Source organism: Adiantum capillus-veneris, chromosome 16, assembly GCF_014529385.1.
Source record: "Adiantum capillus-veneris isolate H3 chromosome 16, ASM1452938v2, whole genome shotgun sequence".
Taxonomy (NCBI): Eukaryota; Viridiplantae; Streptophyta; class Polypodiopsida; order Polypodiales; family Pteridaceae; genus Adiantum; species Adiantum capillus-veneris.
Window position 1 is genome coordinate 70,453,003 of NC_140946.1, and position 22,455 is coordinate 70,475,457.

General features: G+C 40.3%; 1 protein-coding gene across 1 annotated transcript; it reads left to right on the top strand.

The window, feature by feature from the left end:
• The first annotated feature begins 3,141 nt into the window (after positions 1-3,141).
• LOC147439248 (uncharacterized) lies at positions 3,142-5,207 on the top strand. The gene is made up of 3 exons (XM_086483991.1): positions 3,142-3,843; positions 3,964-4,326; positions 4,419-5,207. The coding sequence occupies exons 1-3, from the start codon at positions 3,142-3,144 to the stop codon at positions 5,205-5,207; spliced, it is 1,854 nt and encodes a 617-aa protein (XP_086340117.1).
• Positions 5,208-22,455: the final 17,248 nt, after the last annotated feature.

Genomic DNA, 22,455 nt, shown 5'->3' on the forward strand with positions numbered 1-22,455 from the left:
AACCACATACAAACAAAGAGAGAGAGAGAGAGAGAGAGAGAGAGAGAGAGAGAGAGAGAGAGAGAGAGAGAGAGAGAGAGAGAGAGAGAGAGAGACGTAGGGAGAGTTAAATGTGAGTAACAATTCCATCCAAAGATGTAGATTTTAATGTCATAGAGAGGGTTTCCAAAGATCTCGGGCTTGATGTAAATGCCTAGAGCAATTCCAATAGACCTTAGAGATTCTTGCGTAGTCTTGAAAATCAAGGCATGATACTCAAAAGGCAATCCCAAGAGAGCCTTCATACTGAACCAAGATGGTATCTTTTTCTTCACCCTAATAAGGAAGAGTTTTTTAGGGTCCTGTCTATGGAAGTATTAAAGGATCTATCTAATGATAGGCCCTCCAAATCTACCTATGCTATTCCAATGATAGTTAACATAACCAGTTTGTCACTCTCATACGAATAGTTTCAAAAGTTCCCAAGGTTATAAGTGCCCTGTTGTAAGAAATTCAAGAGGGAAATTGGACAATCAACATCAACATCTTCTTCTTAACAATAAGATAAAACACCTAATTGTTCTATACATCATGCCGAGTTTGATAATTGTGGGAGGAGATGATGTCCCAAAGATGCAAGGACTGATCTATTTTCCATATGATGCGAACTGAGGGCTTCTCTCCTAATGCATTTACATATGCATTACAGCTCAAAATAATCCATAGTTTAATCACCAAAAGGTGACAACATGGATAGAAGATCACATGAAACCATTATAGATTTCAAAAAGGGTTGGATAGAGAGAATAACACGTGTGATTGAAAGATCCAGTACTGCTTTCGAAACCTATAAATTATATATATATATATATATATATATATATATATAGAGAGAGAGAGAGAGAGAGAGAGGGAGAGAGGGAGAGAGAGAGCGATGGGAAACAGACCTAGAAATAGACTTATTTAAAGAGACATATTGTAAAGTCAAGTTTGGTGGATGAAGTCCTAGAGCAACTACACTTACAATGTCTCTTTTTTTTCTTAGGAACTTTATGGCACCTAGGGTATCTGTTGAATGTTTTGGTCATGGATTGGAAGCGATGGAGATAGTAATGGATCATATAATGATTCACTACTCTCCAGAAGACAAAGCTGACTTCTTTCAAAGCATTGTTCGAGGTTTCTTTCTGGGTGTTACTATAGAAGAAGCTTGGAGAACCTATGACCGCACTTCAATGACCAAAGATGGGACACCCTTTTACCAGGTGTTTGTCAGAATCCAGAATGATCCCAGTCAATGGTTTCGCAACCTACGCCTTTTGCAGATTCGAGTAAAGATGGGATATTCAAATGCCCTCTACCTTGATTCTGAGTTAGGTTGTTGTTCTATATCTGAAGTTTATAGCAAAATTAATGCGCTAAAGAGCATTGTAGGACCTGATAAGATAGAGAATCATAAGGAGCCTATTTTCAAGCGTCCCAGTGCTAAACGCTCTTTTTTCATTTTCAAATGTAGATGGGGTTGAGCATGTATCGAGCAAAAATTTTATCTACTGAACAAAAGTGATTCATGAGCATTTTGGTTTGTTTTCCACTTCTCATGCAATTCTTTGTTGTTTTTCACATCTAGATAAAGATGATGTATTTTTTATTCTAAAATAGCAAGCACTTAAAAAGTGAATATTCTACGAGGGTTACTTTTTAATTTACAAGCATTCAAACCTTCTCTTTGGTTGTCACATTTCTCTTTGCAACCACTGTAGTTTTTTGTGTACAGTAAAATGGAGATTAGTTGTGCCATTCCATTGGCTATTGAAACCAATGGCTTGATATCTTCTGGGATAGCTGTAAGTGCATCAGCGGGTGAAGAGGAGATACTGTCATCTCTTCCTACTATTCGCAATGTGCGTGCAGCAAAGAGAGTAGCTCAAAATGTCGAGAGGAATAGTGCACCTGCTAATGAACGGGAGATACTTTCACCTCTTCGTATTCGAAATGTGCGTGCGGCAAAGAGAGCAGCTCAAAATTTCGATTTGAATTCGAAGAAGCAAATTATAGAAACCTTGCTAGAGATCAAAGCCTCCTGCAATAGGATGGAGACAATGCAGACCAATGTCTCGGATGTGGTTGAAACTTTAAGCTCTGCATTGGAGATTGAAAGTGGGATACTATGGAAATTGCGAGAAGAGACAAAAGCATCAAACTTGCAGAGATTAGAGAGTGAGGCATACATGAGAGAGAAACTTTCCAAAGTTGAGGATTCTCAAAAGTTGATATTGGCATCTATTGAGAATCTTGGAAAAGAGGCTTCGCGGAGTCAACGTGAATCAAAAGGACGAATGCCAGACAATAATCTATGACAAATCGTGCCAGGATTGAGAAGTATCGTCAAAAAGCTCGGTGCTTTGACAAAGGTTCAAGGTTCAAGACTTTCAGATATCCGAGCTACCTCAAATAAATTAAGTGCTTTGGCTAGATTAGTTCGACCAAAGCAATGTCAAGTTTCTCAACGACCTATTCCTACTAATCCTACTAATCCTACTAATGGTAGAAATATGTAATGTTTTGTTGTATCTTCATCAAACTGTTCTTTTTAATTGAGGCAAGCCGTTGTGTCAAATGTATTTAGTCCTACTTACGGTAGAAATATGTAATGTTATGCTGTATCTTCATCAAACTATACTTTTTAATTGAGTCACTATCAATGTGTCAAATGTATTTAGGTTAGAGGATATAGTTAGATGTCCCAGTTTATATTGATTTTTATTATGCATAAGAATGTTCTTTTAGTGACAGATCCAAATTATATCAGGTATATTGTATTTATATGAGATCTATTTGCACCTGATTTCATAGATGGTATCTGGACCACGTATATTATCACCTGGTCATGCACGACGTAGTCGACTGTGTGATGATTCGCGAAAGGCGGGGCGCCAAATAGCACGAGAGAGAACAAGGCATTCACTACAAAGTACTATTGGAACTTTATTGGAGTGCAATGAAAGGCAAAGCATGCATGTTGTACATGAAGGAAACTCTGAAGCCATGAATGCTAGGACGACAATGAACTTAGTAGAGGGAAACTATTCTAAGGTAGAAAAGCATTGTTTGTCCATCCGCTTTGAATATCCAACGTCTCTCCTTTTACATCACAAGTCTATGGCACCAGTTCTATCCAAAAAGTGTGTGTTGCACAATTTAGGAAGCTTAGATTATGTTTGCTCCAAATGTGGAGCAAAGACCTGGAAGGACGAAGGAAAGACAATCCAAACATTTGTGGGTAAATATTGCTGCTCTGATAGAAAAGTCCAATTACTCCCTTTGAATGAGCCACCAAATGAATTGAAAGATTTGATGAGCTCAACCACAACAAGAAGTAAACAGTTCTTACAAAACATTCGAGGATATAATAATGCATTGGCATTTGTGTCTCTTGGTGCCCATATCGATGAGACTATTAATTATGGTGGGAAAGGTTTATACACTTTTAAGGTTCATGGCTCTGTCTATCATATCATTCGTTCTTTAGCACCAGCCGAAGGACAAAATGAAGTCCCACGCTTTGCACAATTATATTTTTTTGATACCGAACATGAGTTGAGCAACAGATTGCATCATGTTTCAAATTTAGATCGTAGTATTCTAGAGTGTTTACAAGTGATGATGCATAGAGTGAATCCTTATGCAAATGCTCTACGATCTGCTGCTTCTTTGTCTAGAGATGCTATTGTACCCAATATGAGGATGGTTATTGCGGAGCATCATTGTGATGGTTGGCAATATCTTGCTCCAAGGGGTTCTCAAGTTGCTGCAATTGTGCCAGGACAAGGGGATGATAGAAATATTGGCTATCGCGACATTGTACTGAATTTTTGACACGGGAGTTTGAAAAGAATCTCCATCATGCATCGAGCTTACATGTCCTTATTATATGTTTTATTATTTCCAAGTGGAGAGGATGGGTGGCATCTTTATTTACAGACTATCGATGGAAAAAAATTGAGTCAAAAGCAATATTATGTTTTTCGCTTACAAATAAGAGATGATACTATGGAGTGTCTTATTCGAGGAGGTAGGCTATTACAACAATATGTCGCGGATGCTTATAGTACTCTAGAGGAGTCACGGCTTTTGTGGATGCGAAATAACCAAAAAACACTTCGTGGTGAAGTGTACCAAGAATTGGTTGACATGGTTGAGGCTATAGATGGCTTAGAGAGGGCTGAAGGTCAAAATGTTGGTCGTAGAATTGTTTTGCCTTCATCTTTTGTTGGAGGTCCAAGATATATGTGCCAACTATTTCAAGATGCAATGGAAAACTGGATCTCTTCATCACATTCACATGTAATCCATGATGGAAGGAAATAGATGATGCAATACTACCTGGACAAAGTGCTGTTGATCGTCCTGATCTGACTATATGAGTGTTTTATCAGAAGTTCCAAGATATGATGCATTTACTTATCAAGCAAGCCGAATTTGGGGAGGTGATTGAACATGTTTCAGTGATTGAGTTTCAGAAGAGAGGTCTTCCTCATGCACATATATTGTTGATACTTGCATCCGAATATAAACCCACATATACATTACACTATGACAAGTTGGTTTGTGCAGACCTCCCTGATAAGAATGTGTTTCCAGAATTATTTGATGTAGTGAGTCGTTGTAATGTTCATGGGCCATGTGGTCCTTTGAACCCACATTCTCCATGTATGGTTGATGGTAAGTGTAGATTCAAGTTTCCACGAACATTTTCTACGTCTACAAATGTAAACGAAAGTGGATATCCTGTGTATATGAGAAGAGATGATGGAAGGTTTGTTACGTCTAAAAATTACAATTTAGATAATCATTGGGTTGTTCCTTACAACCCTCTCTTATCACTAAGATACCAAGCCCATATTAATGTGGAGATTTGCTCAACTATCACTCCCGTGAAATATCTTTATAAGTATGTCTACAAGGGACATGATCGAGCCACTATTGTCCTTCAAGATGATGAAGGAGCTACTGATGAGATCAAGAGTTATCTCAATGCACGTTATGTTTTTGCATCTGAGGCTATGTGGAGAATATTTGGCTTCGACATGCATAGTGAAAGGCCAGCTATTCAACGATTGCAAGTACACCTTCCATTGCAGAATATGGTTACATTTCAAGATGGTGATGATGTATCACATTTGCTAGATAATGAGCAAAATAGAAAAACTACCTTGACAGAATAGTTTGTTGTAAATCAAAATTATCCTGAAGCAAATAGCTTCACATATACTGACTTTCCAAATGGTTGGGTATGGAATAAAAGTCGAAAGACATGGTCTCCACGACAACAGGGTGTTTCTATTGGAAGAATGTATAATATTGTCCCTACTGCTGGTGAGGTTTATTACCTACGAATGCTTCTCAATATTTGCAAGGGATGTAAGTGTTTTGAGGACTTGCGTATGTATGATGGTCACATCTATGATACATACAAGGAGGCATGTATAGCTAGAGGATTATTGCAAGATGATGAAGAATGGTCAATTTGCCTCCAAGAGGCATCCTTTTTTCAAAATGGAATGCAGTTGTGACAACTGTTTGCAATCATATTAGTCGTTGGTGAGCCACTTCATCCGGTTGCTCTTTGGGATAGATTTTGTACTGAATTTTGTGAGGACTATGTTTATGCCCTAAGGATGCGTATTTCAGATGCAAGTGTGCGATTTGATGTGGCAAAAAATCAAGCTTTGCTTCATATAGAATGCTTTTTGCAACAACATGGCAAGAGGCTTTGTGATTATATGTTGCTTGCAATAGACTCAACATTGGTATCCTTAAGTGAAAATGGTGCTATGGCTGAAGAAACAATGTTCAATGTTGATGAACAGTGTAGTATAGAAGATTGTATGGAAACTTCTTTAAATGAGGATCAGCGAGATGCGTATCACCAAGTGCTACAAGCTGTTGACACACATTTGGGGAAGGTATTTTTCCTAGATGGTCCTAGTGGCTCAGGAAAAACTTACTAATGCACTTCTTTCACGAGTGCGAGGAAGTTGTAGAGTTGCTCTTGCATGTGCATCCTCGGATATTGCAGCTTTGCTTTTGAGTAATGGAAGAACTGCTCATTCTAGGTTTAAGATACCTTTGGAGCTTCACTCTAAAGCAACTTGCAATATAAAGGTAAATAGTCAACTTGCAGAACTTCTAAGGAATGCAGCTTTACTTATATGGGATGAAGCTCCCATGACACATTGCTATGCATTTGAAGCAGTGGACAGAACTTTAAGAGATATTATGCAGCGAGATACTTTGTTTGGTGAAAAAGTCATTTTGCTTGGAGGTGACTTTCGACAAATACTACCTGTTGTACCAAAAGGTAGTCGTACAGACATTGTAAATTCTTCGTTGTGTCATTCTCACATATGAAAATACACGAAGATATTGAGGCTTACCAAAAATATGCGTATAGTTGATTGCGGCACAAATTCACTTCAACAAAGTTTTTTCCGTTGGGTGCTTGATATTGGCAATGGGGTTATGGATGATGGAGGAGACTTAGACAGAGTCAAAATACCTTCACACATGATGCTTCCAGGAAATAGTTTGGCAGATCTTCTAAGCTTTATATATGGAGATTTGTGTCATTTGCAAGATCATGCAACTTTTTTCAGAGATCGAGCAATACTTGCTCCACGGAATAAAGAGGTGGATTTAATTAATGACTATGCATTGCAAAGAATGCATGGAGATTGCAAAGAGTATCTGAGTGCAGATTCAATTTGTATGTCAGAGGAAAACACACATTTGTACACAATTGAATATCTGAATAGCCTTACTCTTGGTGGTGGTTTTCCACCTCATGCTTTTGTCTTAAAATAAAATGCCCCTATCATGTTTCTATGCAATTTGGATCCAAGACGTGGATTATGCAACGGAACTAGATTGATATGCAAGCAATTTCATCATAAGGTAATTGAGGCAAAGATAGTTACAGGATCAAATATTGGAGAGAGAGTTTTTCTTCCAAGGATTGACTTTATTATTGGAAGCCATCAGGGGCTTCCATTTGAAATGAAGCGTCGTCAATTTCCAATCAGGCTTGCTTTTGGAATGACTATCAACAAATCACAAGGGCAAACACTTGGAATTCTTGGTCTATATCTTGAGCCATCGATCTTCTCTCATGGACAATTGTATGTTGCAATGTCACGTGTACGAAGTGCAACTTCTTTGAGGATTGTTGTCAATATTAAAAACACTCAAGCGGAGTGTTAATACACTCCAAACATTGCATTCAAGGAAGTATTACAACTAGCGAGCTCATAACAATAAGTTCAAATTGACATTGTGGCTCTCACTTAAAGTCAGACATACTTGATGTTAAATTTTATTCATATCTCTCATATCAAAGTATTTCCCACGGATGGACCCTCGACGCAGTGCTTCCTATGTAGTGGGTCACATCACTGAATTCATTCTAGGTATTTATCTTCTTTTTTAAATTAGTTTATTAACTTGACCTATTATTTTCTTGAGAAGATTGGCTTATACATTGACTTAATCTGATGAAGATCCACCGCAATGGAGGGGAAGAGTTCCTGCTATGTTTTTGGTGATCTTATTTGATCAAACTCATATTATATTGTAAGAGTTTTTATATATGGTATATTTGTAGTTTTAAGCTTTTATTGCTCTACATAATTCATGGATGCCTTTGTAGAGATCACTCCCATCGAGGTTTTATCATCGTAGGTGTTTATGAAATGCTATACTTAGGTAGAGATATGTCCATGGAAGTTCTTGGATACTACCATGTTGCATTTTCTTCGAACCACGAGCATCGTCAAATTCAAGTTAATATTTGGTTTGTGGGTGATGAGAGGCCAGTCAATGCACAACAGGTGGGTGTTGCTGGAGACCGCACTACACCATATCGATTGAGGATATTTACTCAAGTTGAAACACCACCCCGTATCTTGCAAAATGTATACAACATAGGTCCTTGGACTTATAGAATCCCTAATGTGGTCTCTCGAAGGCTACACTTTGAATAACTATTTTGTATTGTCTCTTTGTGAAGTTGTGAAATTTCAAAGTCTTTTGAATTGCTTTCGTTCCTCTCTCTCTCTCTCTCTCTCTAAAACAAAAGAAAGAAGGACATGATTCTCTACGGCATGATCGTCAAAGTCTTCTTTATTCTATTTCATATTTGTTCCTCTTAAACTTTCAAATCTGTGCTGTTAGAGCAGATAAAGAATGGCACGACACATCATGGTTTCGTACACCCTCAATGATGTACCTACTTATATTAGAGGTATGTAAATGTAAAATCTTATCTTTGTTACTTACTTTTACCATGAATGAGAACTTTTTGGATTTTATTTTGTATGTTTACACGTGTAACATTTTTTCTAGATCCTCCATTGTGTAGGGGTCCTGCACATGCTGAGGATATTGTTCATATTGTCGAGGATTTTGAGATCCTTCGGTGCGTATAGCTTGAACTTGAATCCATATTACGTTAAATGTGTTGTTACTTTTTATGTCTGAATGGTTGGTTGTTATTTTCGTTGCAGGCTTCAATATTATTGCAGACATTCTGTCTTGGCATTATATGAAGCACGATATTTTAGAAGTGTTGTAGGTTATTATCACATAGAGTTTGATATAGATGATATGCGAATCACTGTACGAGAGTTAGGTATGCAACACCCTCTCAATTGCAACTTTTCATACGGTCCCTATGGAGTGAATGAATGGATGTTTAGAATCTATTCTTTGGGTGAATCACCTCGATGCCTCGGTCGTAGTGTTCGACGTGTCGGACCTTGGATCTTGAGAGTTCCAAGTAGAGTGTGTCGTAGGCTCAACTTCTCTAGATGATCGAACACTTTGATCCATTGTTTATGCATTCTAAGTGCCATATTTTTTTAGTTACTGTTGGCTTAATCAAGTGGGTTTTAATCTACTACATAGGTTAATGTGTGTGTGTGTGTGTGTGTGTGTGTGCGCGCGCGCGTGCGCGCGCGCGCGAGAGAGAGAGAGAGAGAGAGAGAGAGAGAGAGAGAGAGAGAGAGAGAGAGATTTGCGAATTGCTAATGTAGGTTAACATGGGTCATGATGTATTGGCTATTCTCCCAATACATATAAGGATGAATATATATTTGAAAGTTAAGGAAGAGTACATTTGTCAAGGATATGGTACATGGTGTTGGTGGCATCATTGGGTGTATTCATATGCTGATGGGTGGTATGGAAATTGTGGACGGTTAAGCATTACACTATGTAAAGTGTCACAAATATTGAGCGAAATAAAATTGATGAGAGTCCTAGAAGAACTACATATGGTTGATATTTATTATGTCAATGTTTGTGGTTGTGATATTCAGTTGCGAAAGATATATCACAATCACAAATCTTACATTTTGGATGAAGAGTTTAAAATTTTGAAACTAATTGTGAAGTTTATCAATGCGGTATATTGGAGTCATCCTCATCCGTCCAATTATAGAGTAGAATATGAGTCGTTGTAAACAAAAAATTTGAGGTTGTTGTAAAGACTTTGACCTAATGAACCTCTTGACACTTTTTGTCATGACAATTAGTAATTGAAGTGTTCGTATTGCGCTTATACTTTTTTAAGTGTTTAAGTGGCCATGTTGATCATCTCTCTCTCTCTCTCTCTCTCTCTCTCTCTCTCATTTTAAGCTTTGAGTACTTATGTTGTCTTCTTTTCTTGCAGCCAATTAAATGGCCCACGAAATTGTGAATATTTTTCCAAGTGTAAAAAAATTTATTGTTGATACCTTTGAAGAAAATATGTTACCTGATGAACGGGGATGGCAATGGGCATGGGAAGTGATTGAGAAAAACTACACTGTTTGGGGGTCATATGTAGATGAAGAGCTGGACACGATTTACATCAAGTTGCTTGATCCCTATTTCTTTCCCAACATTAGGCTCATGCTCTTAAAGGAAGAGCTTGGGTTGATTCATCATCACAAGATTTACTTGAGCTGGGTTTAAAAAATAGATTTGAGAAGTTTGTAAAGCTCCAACGCAATATCTTGATCCTATTGAAATAGCACGACTTAGAGTGCTATGCAGATATGTTCCTGACCCTTTTTGGCAATAATGTAAACTTTATTTTAAAAAAAGTCTCTTTAGTCATGTGCTTTTATGTAATCTCTCTCTCTCTCTCTCTCTCTCTCTCTCTCTCTCTCTCTCTCTCTCTCTCTAAGTCTCTGTGCAAAAGGGGTTAAATGTACCAGGAGTAGTTTGAAGGGACCAAGGACAGAAAGTGTCGATCGTGTGTGTGTCATGGAGAAATGTATAAAGATGCACACACACACAAACACATACAGAGTGAGGTGGTAAGAGCGAGCGAGGCCCGCCGATAGGCGGGGCGCGCGAGCTAGTAGTAAAAATTGCGCCATGGTTGGAGCTCCGAGGGCGACGCACGACAACAGCAAAATTTTTGTGTGTATCAAAATTGAGTGTGAATGGGAAGCCGTACCTGGGGTACAATATGAGACAAAGCGGCGAACAAGGCTTGAACCCAGATCCGACGGCCATGATTTCATTTCATGCTGAACTAACCATCCCACCATGGAGGAAATTGTGTCCTACCTCTGGGTCTTAAAGGTCATAGGGTGGCCAGGGTCCCTTCACAGGGACCCGGTTTTTTATTGGCCCCTTTACCCTACTTGCTTTGTGGTTCTAGCTAGGTTCAAAGAATAGGCAGATTGTTGAAGTTGGAGCAATCACAAGTGTTGGTGTTGAAGTTGAAGAGGCCATTTTTCCTTTCTTGGGAATAAATATGAATGCCATTGGGAATCGAGCTCGGCTCGTTTCGCACCCACACGACTACTTTTATTGGAATGGGCAAAAGATCACATGTTTAGGTGGTTGCCAATTGTGATTTCATACCCCCCACCAACACATGTACTTCAAAAGCAATTGATAACCTGGAGGGTTTATTTTTGCAAAGATTTGGATAACCCAAAGGCATGTTTCTGAGCTGCAACTCAAAGGGCACTGTTTATTTTTGCAAAGATGGATAACTCAAAAGGCATGTTTATTCGGAGCTGTCCTAAAAGGTTTAAAGTTAGTAAGAATGTGTCAAAAGTAGCATGTAAGAGCCGGGTCGCACGCACCCAGTGAGAGTGGGAGGAGTGGGGGGATGCAATATACTCAATTTAGAAAAGAGGGGAACATTTCCTTGATTTTCGAGCCACACTTAGAGTTGTGCTAGCACTTAGAGTTGTGCTAGCACTTAGGTGATAAGCTAAACTTCAGGCGATGCTGCTACACCTCATTTGTAGGGAAACTTTGACCAATCAAAACATTGAAAGTGAGTGAGATTCTCTCCTTGAAAATCTGAGTTCCATTTTTTTTTTTGAAATACACATGAGGTGCGGCCGCTCATTTTCCAACTGAGCCTAATAACCCCATAGCCCCCACTCGCCTTGGGTGCAACTCAGCTCTAATGTCCCAAAGAGTTGATCTAACCGTAAGGCTTTGGCCTCTCAACTTGTCTATTTGGGCTCCTTCCAATTGAGACGCTTACTTCCAAAATGGTGGTTCTCATTTATAATAAATATAAGAGAAGATTACCAAAATACCCCTCTAATTTGTGGAAATTCCCAAAATACCCCGATTGTGAGATTAAATTTCTCCAAAAATAAAAAATTTTCTAGCTTTTTATAAGAAGACGGATAGTGTCAAAAAGGAATAATGATTAGAAAACCTTGAACAATCCAACCAAAATAGATACAAGGGTATTTTGGGAATTTCCACAAATTAGAGGGGTATTTTGGTAATTTTTCCTAAATATAAAGGTCAACGTGGTTCCGGCGGGTGTTCTCTGCTCCGATCACTACTCCTGTCCCCTATTTTGTCGCCACCTAGTACTCGTAAAAGGTGGTCCTCTCTCTCTCTCTCTCTCTCTCTCTCTCTCTCTCTCACACACACACACACACACACACACACCATCTCAATTCCTCCGCATGTTGGCCATAGAGGCTAGTTTTCTCGATTACCACTCCGAGATCTATGCGGGATATTTTTAAGAATGGAGATTTTTAAGAAACGGATACAAGGAGTGACAGGACAACGGTAGTTATACTCGAACAAGTTGATCTAATGGTAAAAACCACCCCAACCAATTTATGAAGAAACGATGAAAACATTAAATTAGTTATTGAGCAAATGTCAAAGACAAATTACCTCTATAAATGTCTAGACAAGGTCCTCATCAAGGGGAGCCTGTGGCTAAGTAGAAACAACTTGAGTAGTGTGCCATAGAAGGAAAGTAGACAAACCATGAAGCACACGAGTGGTACAATAGGCCAAGATCAACCTACCCACTACCAGTGTCATAAAATCTAATATCTAACCAACCCAAATGATTTTCTCATATTAAATTGATCACTTAATGTGGGAGAATAAACCGGAACAAGTGTTAAGAAATAGATATGTGCTTATAGATCTATCTCAACACGGGGCCAATAGTAAAGGAGCCCAAATGGGAGATGGTCTATCAAGAGCAAGGCTAACCAATGGAGCATAAGACCGTAGGGTTAGCTTCATTGAAGACCTCCAATAATGTGTGTAAAAGTCCTTTGATCTTAGGTAAGCTAGGGCTGAGCTTGAGGTGGGAACCCGGCCCAAGCTCGAGGTGTTTGTCTTGCTTGAGGTGCTTGTCGTGCTTGAGGTGTTTGTCCTGCTTGAGATGCTTGATTAAGGAGCTTGAGATGCTTGACTTATGTCATAATAATCAATATCTAATTCTCCTAAATGATTTTCTCATATTAAACTGATCATTTAATGTGGGGAAGTGCCAGGGGAGAAAAAGCTAGAATATTGGTTAAGCTAGCAGACCGGCCACAGTAGGGATCCAAAGGAGGGAAAATAGGGATCCAAAGGGGGGGCCATCTGCAAAAGAGCCATGTGCAACAATGGGCTAAAAAGACCCTAAGGTTCAGCCCATTAAGACTTCCAAAATGCTAAGGTTCCAAAATTCAAAGGTTGTGTCCAAAGGTCAACCCTAGGGAAAATTGGATGCTTTGTGTGTGACCTAAAAGTCTTTGCACATCCCTACATGGGAGGGGGCGAGCCCTAAAGGTACGGGATGAGAGAGAAAGCCACACACACACACACAGGCTCCCTTTACACAAAGGGAATGAGGGACACATGTCAGCTCCCTAGGCCAGATGCCCACAAGGTGTGCCCAATTTCTATTGGATGACCCTTGAAGTGGACCAATGAGAATTAAGCTAGAGTAAATCTAGTTTAATTAATTTAAAAACATTTAATAAAAGAAACCAATGAGAATTAAGTCTCCTAGAAGACTATTGGGCAGTCTCCCAAGGGGTCCAATGAGCATTCAGGAGCCCAATGGCTTGCCTGATTCCTATTGGCCAGGAGGCAAAGGGGTCCAATGAGAGTTTAGTTTAATTATTTAATTACATAAAGCTCTCACAAAAGGGGAAAGGGGGACACATGTCAGAAGGCTATCACTTATGCTGCTTAATTGTAATTGGCTTGACTTGGGGAGGGCCAATGAGGCTTGAGCAAGAGCAATTAGCAAGAGGGCTCGCCCAAGAGAGAGGGGGGGCTGATTTTTGCAAGGCATTATCACACACACACACTCACACAAGCTCATGTGTGAAGAAAGAGAAGACTATCTCTTCCCAAGCTTTAATGGAGAACTCATCACCTACTCCAAGCTTGTGAGATAGAAGCCTACATCAACACTCTCTTGGCATGTGGATGCAAATCCAACCAAGAGCCAAGCTTCAATGCATGCTCATCTCCTCTACCAAGCTAATTACTAAGCTAAGCTATGCTACATATGAGTGATTATGTGAGGAGATGTACATCTTTCTCGTAAGATACTCCTTCTTACTCTTAATCTACTCTCATACCCTGCTAGCTCTCACCATCTTCGAAGGTGTGTGAGGTCTTGGGTCTGAGAACGGGGATAATTCAAGTTGTGTTTGTTAAGTGTTTTGCTTAGTGCATGAAGTTTCCATCTTCATTGCACTAGCTAGTCTTGAAAGAACACAAAGAATTGTATTGTACAATGTCTCTCTTGATGGGAGAAACCATAATACAAAGCCTTTTGGAGGGGGGACCGGCTCCATGAAAATCCGGTCCTCAACTGTTGTCAATGGCTTAATTGCTCTCTCTTTTGAAAGTATTGTCGATGCTATCTAACTAGGTGTTATGCTTTTTGTTGCTCTCTCCACCCAAGCACTCTTGTAATTCTCATTAGGAATCTATTCTAATGAAATTCCCACTATGTTCATGCTAATTTCCGCTACACATAAGTTATTAGGCCATTAAATGTTACATTGGTATCAGAGCTTGAGCGTTATTGTAAGGATAACCGGTGTTTCAAGTGTGGCGAACAAGGGCATGCGTACTGCGCTTGTCCCCAAAAGAACAACCGCCAAGATCGTCCTAGAGCTTCCTTGGTTGAAATCCAAGAGGAGGAGACTCACCAAACTCAACACAAAGGATCTCCTCTATGCCATGCTTGGGGAAAGGTAAGAGAACATGATGCTTTTATTCTCTTTGACCCTGGTTCTACTCACAATTTTATATCTATGGAGTTAGCCACCAAGCTAGGCATACAATCCTACGAGATGGGAGATGTCCTACCCGCAAACAGTGCCTTTAAGGGGCAAGAAGCTTCAGTCACTCCGTTAATTGGGAAATTGAGGCTTCATGTCCAAGGCTATGTGGACAAAGAGGACTTCTTTATCTCTCCTCTCAAGCATGAGGATGTAATCCTAGGGGCACCATGGTTTGACCGCCTGGCTGCCGATGTTAAATTTCCTGAAAGGAGAATCTCCTTTAAGTTCAGGGAAAAAGACATGTATATAGATGCTAAGGAAATGGGTAACACCATCCCCATTGTACATACACCAGCTTTCAACAAGTCAATAAAGAGCTCTATTTCCGTGTACATGATTTTTGTTAAAGATTCTCAAAATGAACCTAATGCTTTAACAAACGAAAATAAAAGCAACCAAAAGGAATTAGAGTTATCCAATTTTCTCAAGGGGTTTCAAGATGTTTTTATTGACGACATCCCTTGTGAGCTACCTCCTAAACGAGGTAATGATGACCATGCAATTGAACTTCTTCTAGGAAGTTCACCGCCTAATAAACCTCCTTATAGAGTTTCTCAAGCTCAACAAGAGGAGATTATGCGGCAAGTGCATGAGTTAGTTGAGAAGGGTATGGTTAGGCCAAGCTCATCTCCATTTTTCTCACCTGTGCTATTAGTGCAAAAGAAAGACGGCAAATATCGTATGTGTGTCGACTATAGAGCACTAAATAGGATCACTATCAAGAATAGGTTTCCCCTTCCACGGGTAGAAGACCTATTTGATAAGCTACAAGGATCGACCTACTTCAGTAGGGTTGACCTAAAAAGTGGCTATCATCAAATAAGGATAGTTGATCAAGACATTGCAAAGACCGCATTTCGTACTACATTTGGTCTTTACGAATACATTGTCATGCCTTTTGGCTTGACCAATGCACCAGCCACATTCAATCGCTTGATGGAGAAGCTGTTCAGGCCTCATTGAACCTTCACTGGAGTGTTCTTTGATGATATTATCATCTACTCTAATTCATTGGAGGAACACAAGCAACATCTCCAGGTAATATTTCAAGTTTTGAGAGAGAATAAACTTTATGTTAATCGAAAGAAAAGTGAATTTTTCTTGCAAGAGATTCAGTATTTAGGTCACATTATCTCTCAAGATGGCATCCAAATGGATCCATCCAAGTTAGAGGTAATAAAAGGATGGCCTAAACCAAGGAATCTTCATGAACTAAGAAGCTTTATAGGTATGTGTGCATACTATAGACGCTTCATAGAAAAGTTCTCACAAATTGCGGGACCATTACATGACCTAACAAAGAAAAGCGTTAGGTATACATGGTCTGCTAAGGAGAACAATGCTTTCAAAAAGCTTAAAGAAAAGCTTATCTCTCAACCTGTGCTTAAACTACCGGATCTCTCAAAACCATTTGAGGTCCAATGTGATGCTTGTGGTGATTGCCTTGGAGCTGTTTTGCTCCAAGAAGGGCACGCCATAGGCTATGAGAGCCGAAGGCTCGACCCTGTTGAGCAAGCTCTAGGCATATACGAAAAGGAACTCCTTGCAGTTCTACATGCCTTAGACTCATGGAAGCACTATTTATTGGGGACTCCTTTCATTCTGCGAACGGATCACCAAATTCTTAAGTACTTCATGACGTAGACCAAGCTCTCCGACAAACAAATGAGGTGGGAAAATTTCCTTTCGCAATTTCATTTTCATATTGCTCACATTGCTGTCAAGCACAATCAAGTAGCCGATGCACTCTCAAGACGGCCAAGAGTGAATGCGGTTTCCATAGCAACTCACAATTATCTATCTTCAATGATAGATGAGTACGCTATTGATTCCGACTTTAGAGATGTGATTTCATCCCTGGCATTAGGGAAGAAAGAAGAACCATTCACTTTACAAGATGGTTATCTTCTCTATGGCAATAGACTATGCGTCACTAACTCACTACGTGAGAAAGTAATGTATGAATCTCATGCTCCACCTTATGCGGGGCATAGAGGCATTCAGTCTACCTTAAAGGGAATTGAAACATATTTCTATTGGCCTACCATGAAAGTGAACATACAAGAGTATGTTTCCAAATGTGTGGTATGCCAAAAGACAAAATTTGATAGAGGGAAGCAACTTGGATTGCTTCAACCCTTGCCAATCCCTAATTCACCATGGGAGAGCATATCCATGGATTTTATCTTTGGATTGCCTAAGTCTACCCATGGGAATACGGGAATATGGACGATAGTAGACAGGTTTAGTAAACAAGCTCATTTTATACCTGTCAAAAAGACTATCAAAGCCCATCAAATGGCAACCCTCTTCATTTCACAAATCTTCAAGTACCATGGCTTGCCAATGTCCATAGTGTTGGATAGAGATCCTAGAATGACTAGTATTTTCTGGAAGGGTCTCTTTGAGAATTTAGGGACAAGACTAAACTTCTCTTCGGCCTATCATCCACAAACGGATGGCCAAAGTGAAATAGCTAACCTAACCATTCTCGATCTACTAAAATCCTATGTAACGGAAGTAGATCAAAGATCCCAATGGGAGAAGTACTTACCCTTAGTGGAGTATGCTTACAATAACACTGTACATACTTCCACAGGAAAAGCACCTTTCGAGGTAATTGAGGGAAGATCAAAAAGTCCCTTGCTACTTAAGGTACATGGGAAGATCTTCGCTGCAGATGAGTATAGCCGAGACCTACAAGAATCTTTCCAAAAGATTAAGGATGCTATCTCTATCTCACAGCAAAGGCAAAAGGCTGCTGCTGACAAGCACAGAAGAGCCCAAGCCTTTAAAGAAAACGATTGGGTCTTGTTAAAGTTTCCCAAGGCTCAATTAAAGCACAGAACGGGCAAGAATCCTACGGGCCACCAAAAGTACTATGCTAAACTAGCAAAAAGGTACTATGGTCCCTTCGAGATTCTTAGGCCAATCAACAAGATGGCCTATCAACTCAAGTTGCCCAATCATCGGCTCATACACAATGCTTTCCATGTGAGCCCATTAAAGCCTTACAAAGGAGAGCTACCTCAAGAACCAACTATTGAAGACCCACCGGAGATCGAGGACCAAGAGGAGGTGCTGCAGCCCGAGTCCATTCTCCGACATGAAGACAAGGTATTAAGAGGCGGTAAGACTATCCGACGATATCTTATTAAGTTTAAGAATTATCCTTTTGAAGATGCTAGATGGATGCAAGGCATACAATTAAAGGATAACCTAAACCTTGTCAATGCTTACAATGCTTCCCAAGAGTAAGCAAATGTACAAAATGTTAAAAATGAACAAAGTTTTTGTCTTATAAGACTCTTTTTCTTTATTTGTGCACAAAAATGAAGTAGTATGCATGCTTAGATCAAGTTTGTGGAGACGACGTCTCCCAAACACCAAGTAGAGCTTGTCACTCTACTACGGAAGACTGATAGGACTAATGTGTAGACATGCTTGCGGCAGCCTCAGGCTCTCAAGTGCCAAATGGACTAGTCATCCATTATGGAATGATGTCGTAGGGTAACATAGGGATCCTCTACCCGCTAAGAAAAGGACTCATGAATATGATTTATCTTCTCTACACCATAGTCAAGGACGACTATGATTTCAAGAGAGAGGTAATGTCATAATAATCAATATCTAATTCTCCTAAATGATTTTCTCATATTAAACTGATCATTTAATGTGGGGAAGTGCCAGGGGAGAAAAAGCTAGAATATTGGTTAAGCTAGCAGACCGGCCACAGTAGGGATCCAAAGGAGGGAAAATAGGGATCCAAAGGGGGGGCCATCTGCAAAAGAGCCATGTGCAACAATGGGCTAAAAAGACCCTAAGGTTCAGCCCATTAAGACTTCCAAAATGCTAAGGTTCCAAAATTCAAAGGTTGTGTCCAAAGGTCAACCCTAGGGAAAATTGGATGCTTTGTGTGTGACCTAAAAGTCTTTGCACATCCCTACATGGGAGGGGGCGAGCCCTAAAGGTACGGGATGAGAGAGAAAGCCACACACACACACACAGGCTCCCTTTACACAAAGGGAATGAGGGACACATGTCAGCTCCCTAGGCCAGATGCCCACAAGGTGTGCCCAATTTCTATTGGATGACCCTTGAAGTGGACCAATGAGAATTAAGCTAGAGTAAATCTAGTTTAATTAATTTAAAAACATTTAATAAAAGAAACCAATGAGAATTAAGTCTCCTAGAAGACTATTGGGCAGTCTCCCAAGGGGTCCAATGAGCATTCAGGAGCCCAATGGCTTGCCTGATTCCTATTGGCCAGGAGGCAAAGGGGTCCAATGAGAGTTTAGTTTAATTATTTAATTACATAAAGCTCTCACAAAAGGGGAAAGGGGGACACATGTCAGAAGGCTATCACTTATGCTGCTTAATTGTAATTGGCTTGACTTGGGGAGGGCCAATGAGGCTTCAGTAAGAGCAATTAGCAAGAGGGCTCGCCCAAGAGAGAGGGGGGGTTGATTTTTGCAAGGCATTATCACACACACACTCACACAAGCTCATGTGTGAAGAAAGAGAAGACTATCTCTTCCCAAGCTTTAATGGAGAACTCATCACCTACTCCAAGCTTGTGAGATAGAAGCCTACATCAACACTCTCTTGGCATGTGGATGCAAATCCAACCAAGAGCCAAGCTTCAATGCATGCTCATCTCCTCTACCAAGCTAATTACTAAGCTAAGCTATGCTACATATGAGTGATTATGTGAGGAGATGTACATCTTTCTCGTAAGATACTCCTTCTTACTCTTAATCTACTCTCCTACCCTGCTAGCTCTCACCATCTTCGAAGGTGTGTGAGGTCTTGGGTCTGAGAACGGGGATAATTCAAGTTGTGTTTGTTAAGTGTTTTGCTTAGTGCATGAAGCTTCCATCTTCATTGCACTAGCTAGTCTTGAAAGAACACAAAGAATTGTATTGTACAATGTCTCTCTTGATGGGAGAAACCATAATACAAAGCCTTTTGGAGGGGGGACCGGCTCCATGAAAATCCGGTCCTCAACTGTTGTCAATAGCTTAATTGCTCTCTCTTTTGAGAGTATTGTCGATGCTATCTAACTAGGTGTTATGCTTTTTGTTGCTCTCTCCACCCAAGCACTCTTGTAATTCTCATTAGGAATCTATTCTAATGAAATGCCCACTATGTTCATGCTAATTTCCGCTACACATAAGTTATTAGGCCATGAAATGTTACAACTTACTCCATGCTTGAGGTGCTTGACTTGCCGCTTGATTAAGGTGCTTGAGGTGCCTTGACATGCTTGCCTGAGATGCTTGTGGGAATACCCCCTAGTCCAAGTGCTTTGTCATGCTTGATGACTAAGGTGCTTGAGCTCCTAAAGTCAAAAGCATCCCTACAAGAGGGGGGGTGAGCCCTTTTCCTAGGGATTAGAGAGAGAACACACACTCACACTCACAAGGGAAGCCCCAGCTTGAAGAGGCAGCAAGGACACATGTCAGGTCCCTACCCATGTTACCTTCATGTGTTGCTTGAAGCCTATTGGCTAGGCTTCAAAGGGTTCCAATGATAAATTACTTGAATTATCTAATTGTTTTTGCATTTATCAAGTCCTGTCTCTCAAAGGGGAAAGGGGGACACTTGTCCCAAGGCTATCCCTGTTGCTTGTAATGGCTTCTGCTTGTGATTGGCTAGGCCTGGAGGGGTCCAATGAGCTTCAAGCATGAGCTACAAAGGGGGGTCGACCCAAGCAAGCTAAGGGGGTGCTTAGGGGGTATACTCACCCACACACACTCACAAGCACTCTGATTGTATGCTATGCAAAGTGGAAGAGCTCCCTCTCCAAGCAAGTAAAGGTTGAGAGCCTACACCAACACTCTTGGCTATGGAGTGAAAATCCAACCAAGAGCCATGCTTCAATGCTTAAGCTTGCCATCTCCTTCTTCTTCATTACTATGCTATTATGTATTCTAGCAACAAGAGTATGATAAGTGAGGAACTAATTCTTTCTCCTACGAAATGTTTCTTCTTCCTCTTCCCTACCCTCATTCCCTGCTAGCTCTCTCCACCTTCGAAGGTGTTTGAGGTCTTGGGACTGAGGCTTGGGATAGTTAAAGCTTTCTTCAAGTTTATGTTATGTTGGTGATGCATGAAGCTTTCCATCTTCATTGCTTCACCTAGGTCACAAGGAACACAAAGAATGTATTGTAACAAGTCTCTCTTTATGGGAGAAATCATAATACAAATGCCTATTGGAGGGGGGACCGGCTCCACATAAATCCATTCCTCAACTGTTGTCAATGTTTTCTAAATTTCTCTCTTGCAAAAAGTAGTTTCCATGCCAAAGTTAACTATTTCTATAATTATGTTGCTATCTTCAATTATGTTACCCGCTATGCTCACAAAATCATTTCTTGAAAGTACTCTCATTAAATTCGCTACTCTCAAATTGAATAGGCAAATTCCATTACATTGGTATCATAGCATTTGGTTTCTCTTTCTTGCTTAAGAAGAGAGGTCCTTAAGTAGCCTATAAATGGTTGATGTTGTTAATTATAATAGAGTAAGTGGAACTGGGATCTAATACGGTTTTGTTAAGCCCACTATGTGGGGGATGGTGCAACTCGGAGCTTTGGGTTAATAATGGAGTCTTTTTAGACTTGCCTACGGCTTTACCATTATTGAGCCATAAGAAGTCCGAAAGGAGCTAGCCCTTGGCAACACTGTCTCTATGTTAGACCTACTCCTCTACTCTCTATAATTAACCACTTTGAGCCGTGGGTGTGGATACTTAAGAGCCGATTTTCAAAGGCTAAGAGGAGTGGCAACTAAGGTTTTGTAATGCCAAAGCATACACTAAGTATAAACATAAATTTTGTTAACATGGCTGGACAATAATCAAGAGAGTAGAATGAACATTGATAGCTTTGATTTTGCACATGAAGGTGCTAATGATGATGCTCCCATGTTTGTGAATTATCTTGTCACTAGGTTGCAACAAGCTATGGGCAACCCTGTTTTGCAAGCCGAAGTTACTCAAAAACTTCGTGCTTATGGATTTCCCTTCCTCTCCCAGAGGAGAGAGAGCTTAGGAGGCCTCTTGAAGAGACCCCCAAAAGAAGACTCTCTCCCATTCGAGAGGAGGAATCCAAAGAGAAAGAAAGCAATGACGTCTAAGTTCTTCTGAAGATGTGGCTCCACGAAGACGGCAGGTCTAGACGATCGCCTACTCCTCCCAAGAGGAAAAGAGCAAACTATAGTCCTTCTCCTCATCACTCTCAAGGCAGAGAGGAAACAAAGGAAGAAAAGGGTAGGAAGAGGTCACTCTCTTCTCCTTCTTCTTCACCTTCCTCCTCTTCTGATGAAAGTTATGGCTATTCTCCTAGAGAATACAAGAGGGGAGGACATCGCAAATCATTTCCTGCATGGGGAAGGTCACAAAAGCTAAAGAAGTTCAAGGAGGTAGGAAAGAGTATCTCTTTTCTCACCTACGATGGCACCTTTGGTGCTACCGACAAAGTGTTGGCCTTCATCCAGCAATTTGATGCGACCTTTGGGGATGAGGGCTTCACAGAGTCCTCCAAGCTACGCCATGTAGCTATGCACTTCCAAAAATCAGCTCGTCAATGGTGGGCTAGCCTTCGTGGCAATGGAGAAGCCCCAAAGACATGGAAAACTCTACGAGTTTCCATCATGAAGCAATTTCTTCCAAGTGATACTAAAGATAAAGTTCTTACCGAATGGCGCGGCTTGAAGCTTCTCTCTCATGAGTCTATCAACAAGTATGTAGACAAGTTTTGGGATTTACATCTCAAAGCTACTGTCTTTCAAAAGATAGACTTTGCTGAACAAAGACAGCAATTCTGTGTGGGATTACCTGAAG

Excerpts from the sequence above, each read along its gene's own strand:
- LOC147439248 (XM_086483991.1), top strand. The coding sequence starts at position 3,142 with ATGGCACCAGTTCTATCCAAAAAGTGTGTGTTGCACAATTTAGGAAGC. Across the intron at positions 3,844-3,963 it reads ATATTGGCTATCGCGACATT|ACTATCGATGGAAAAAAATT; the intron begins GTACTGAATTTT and ends CTTTATTTACAG. Across the intron at positions 4,327-4,418 it reads TCTCTTCATCACATTCACAT|AAGTTCCAAGATATGATGCA; the intron begins GTAATCCATGAT and ends GTGTTTTATCAG.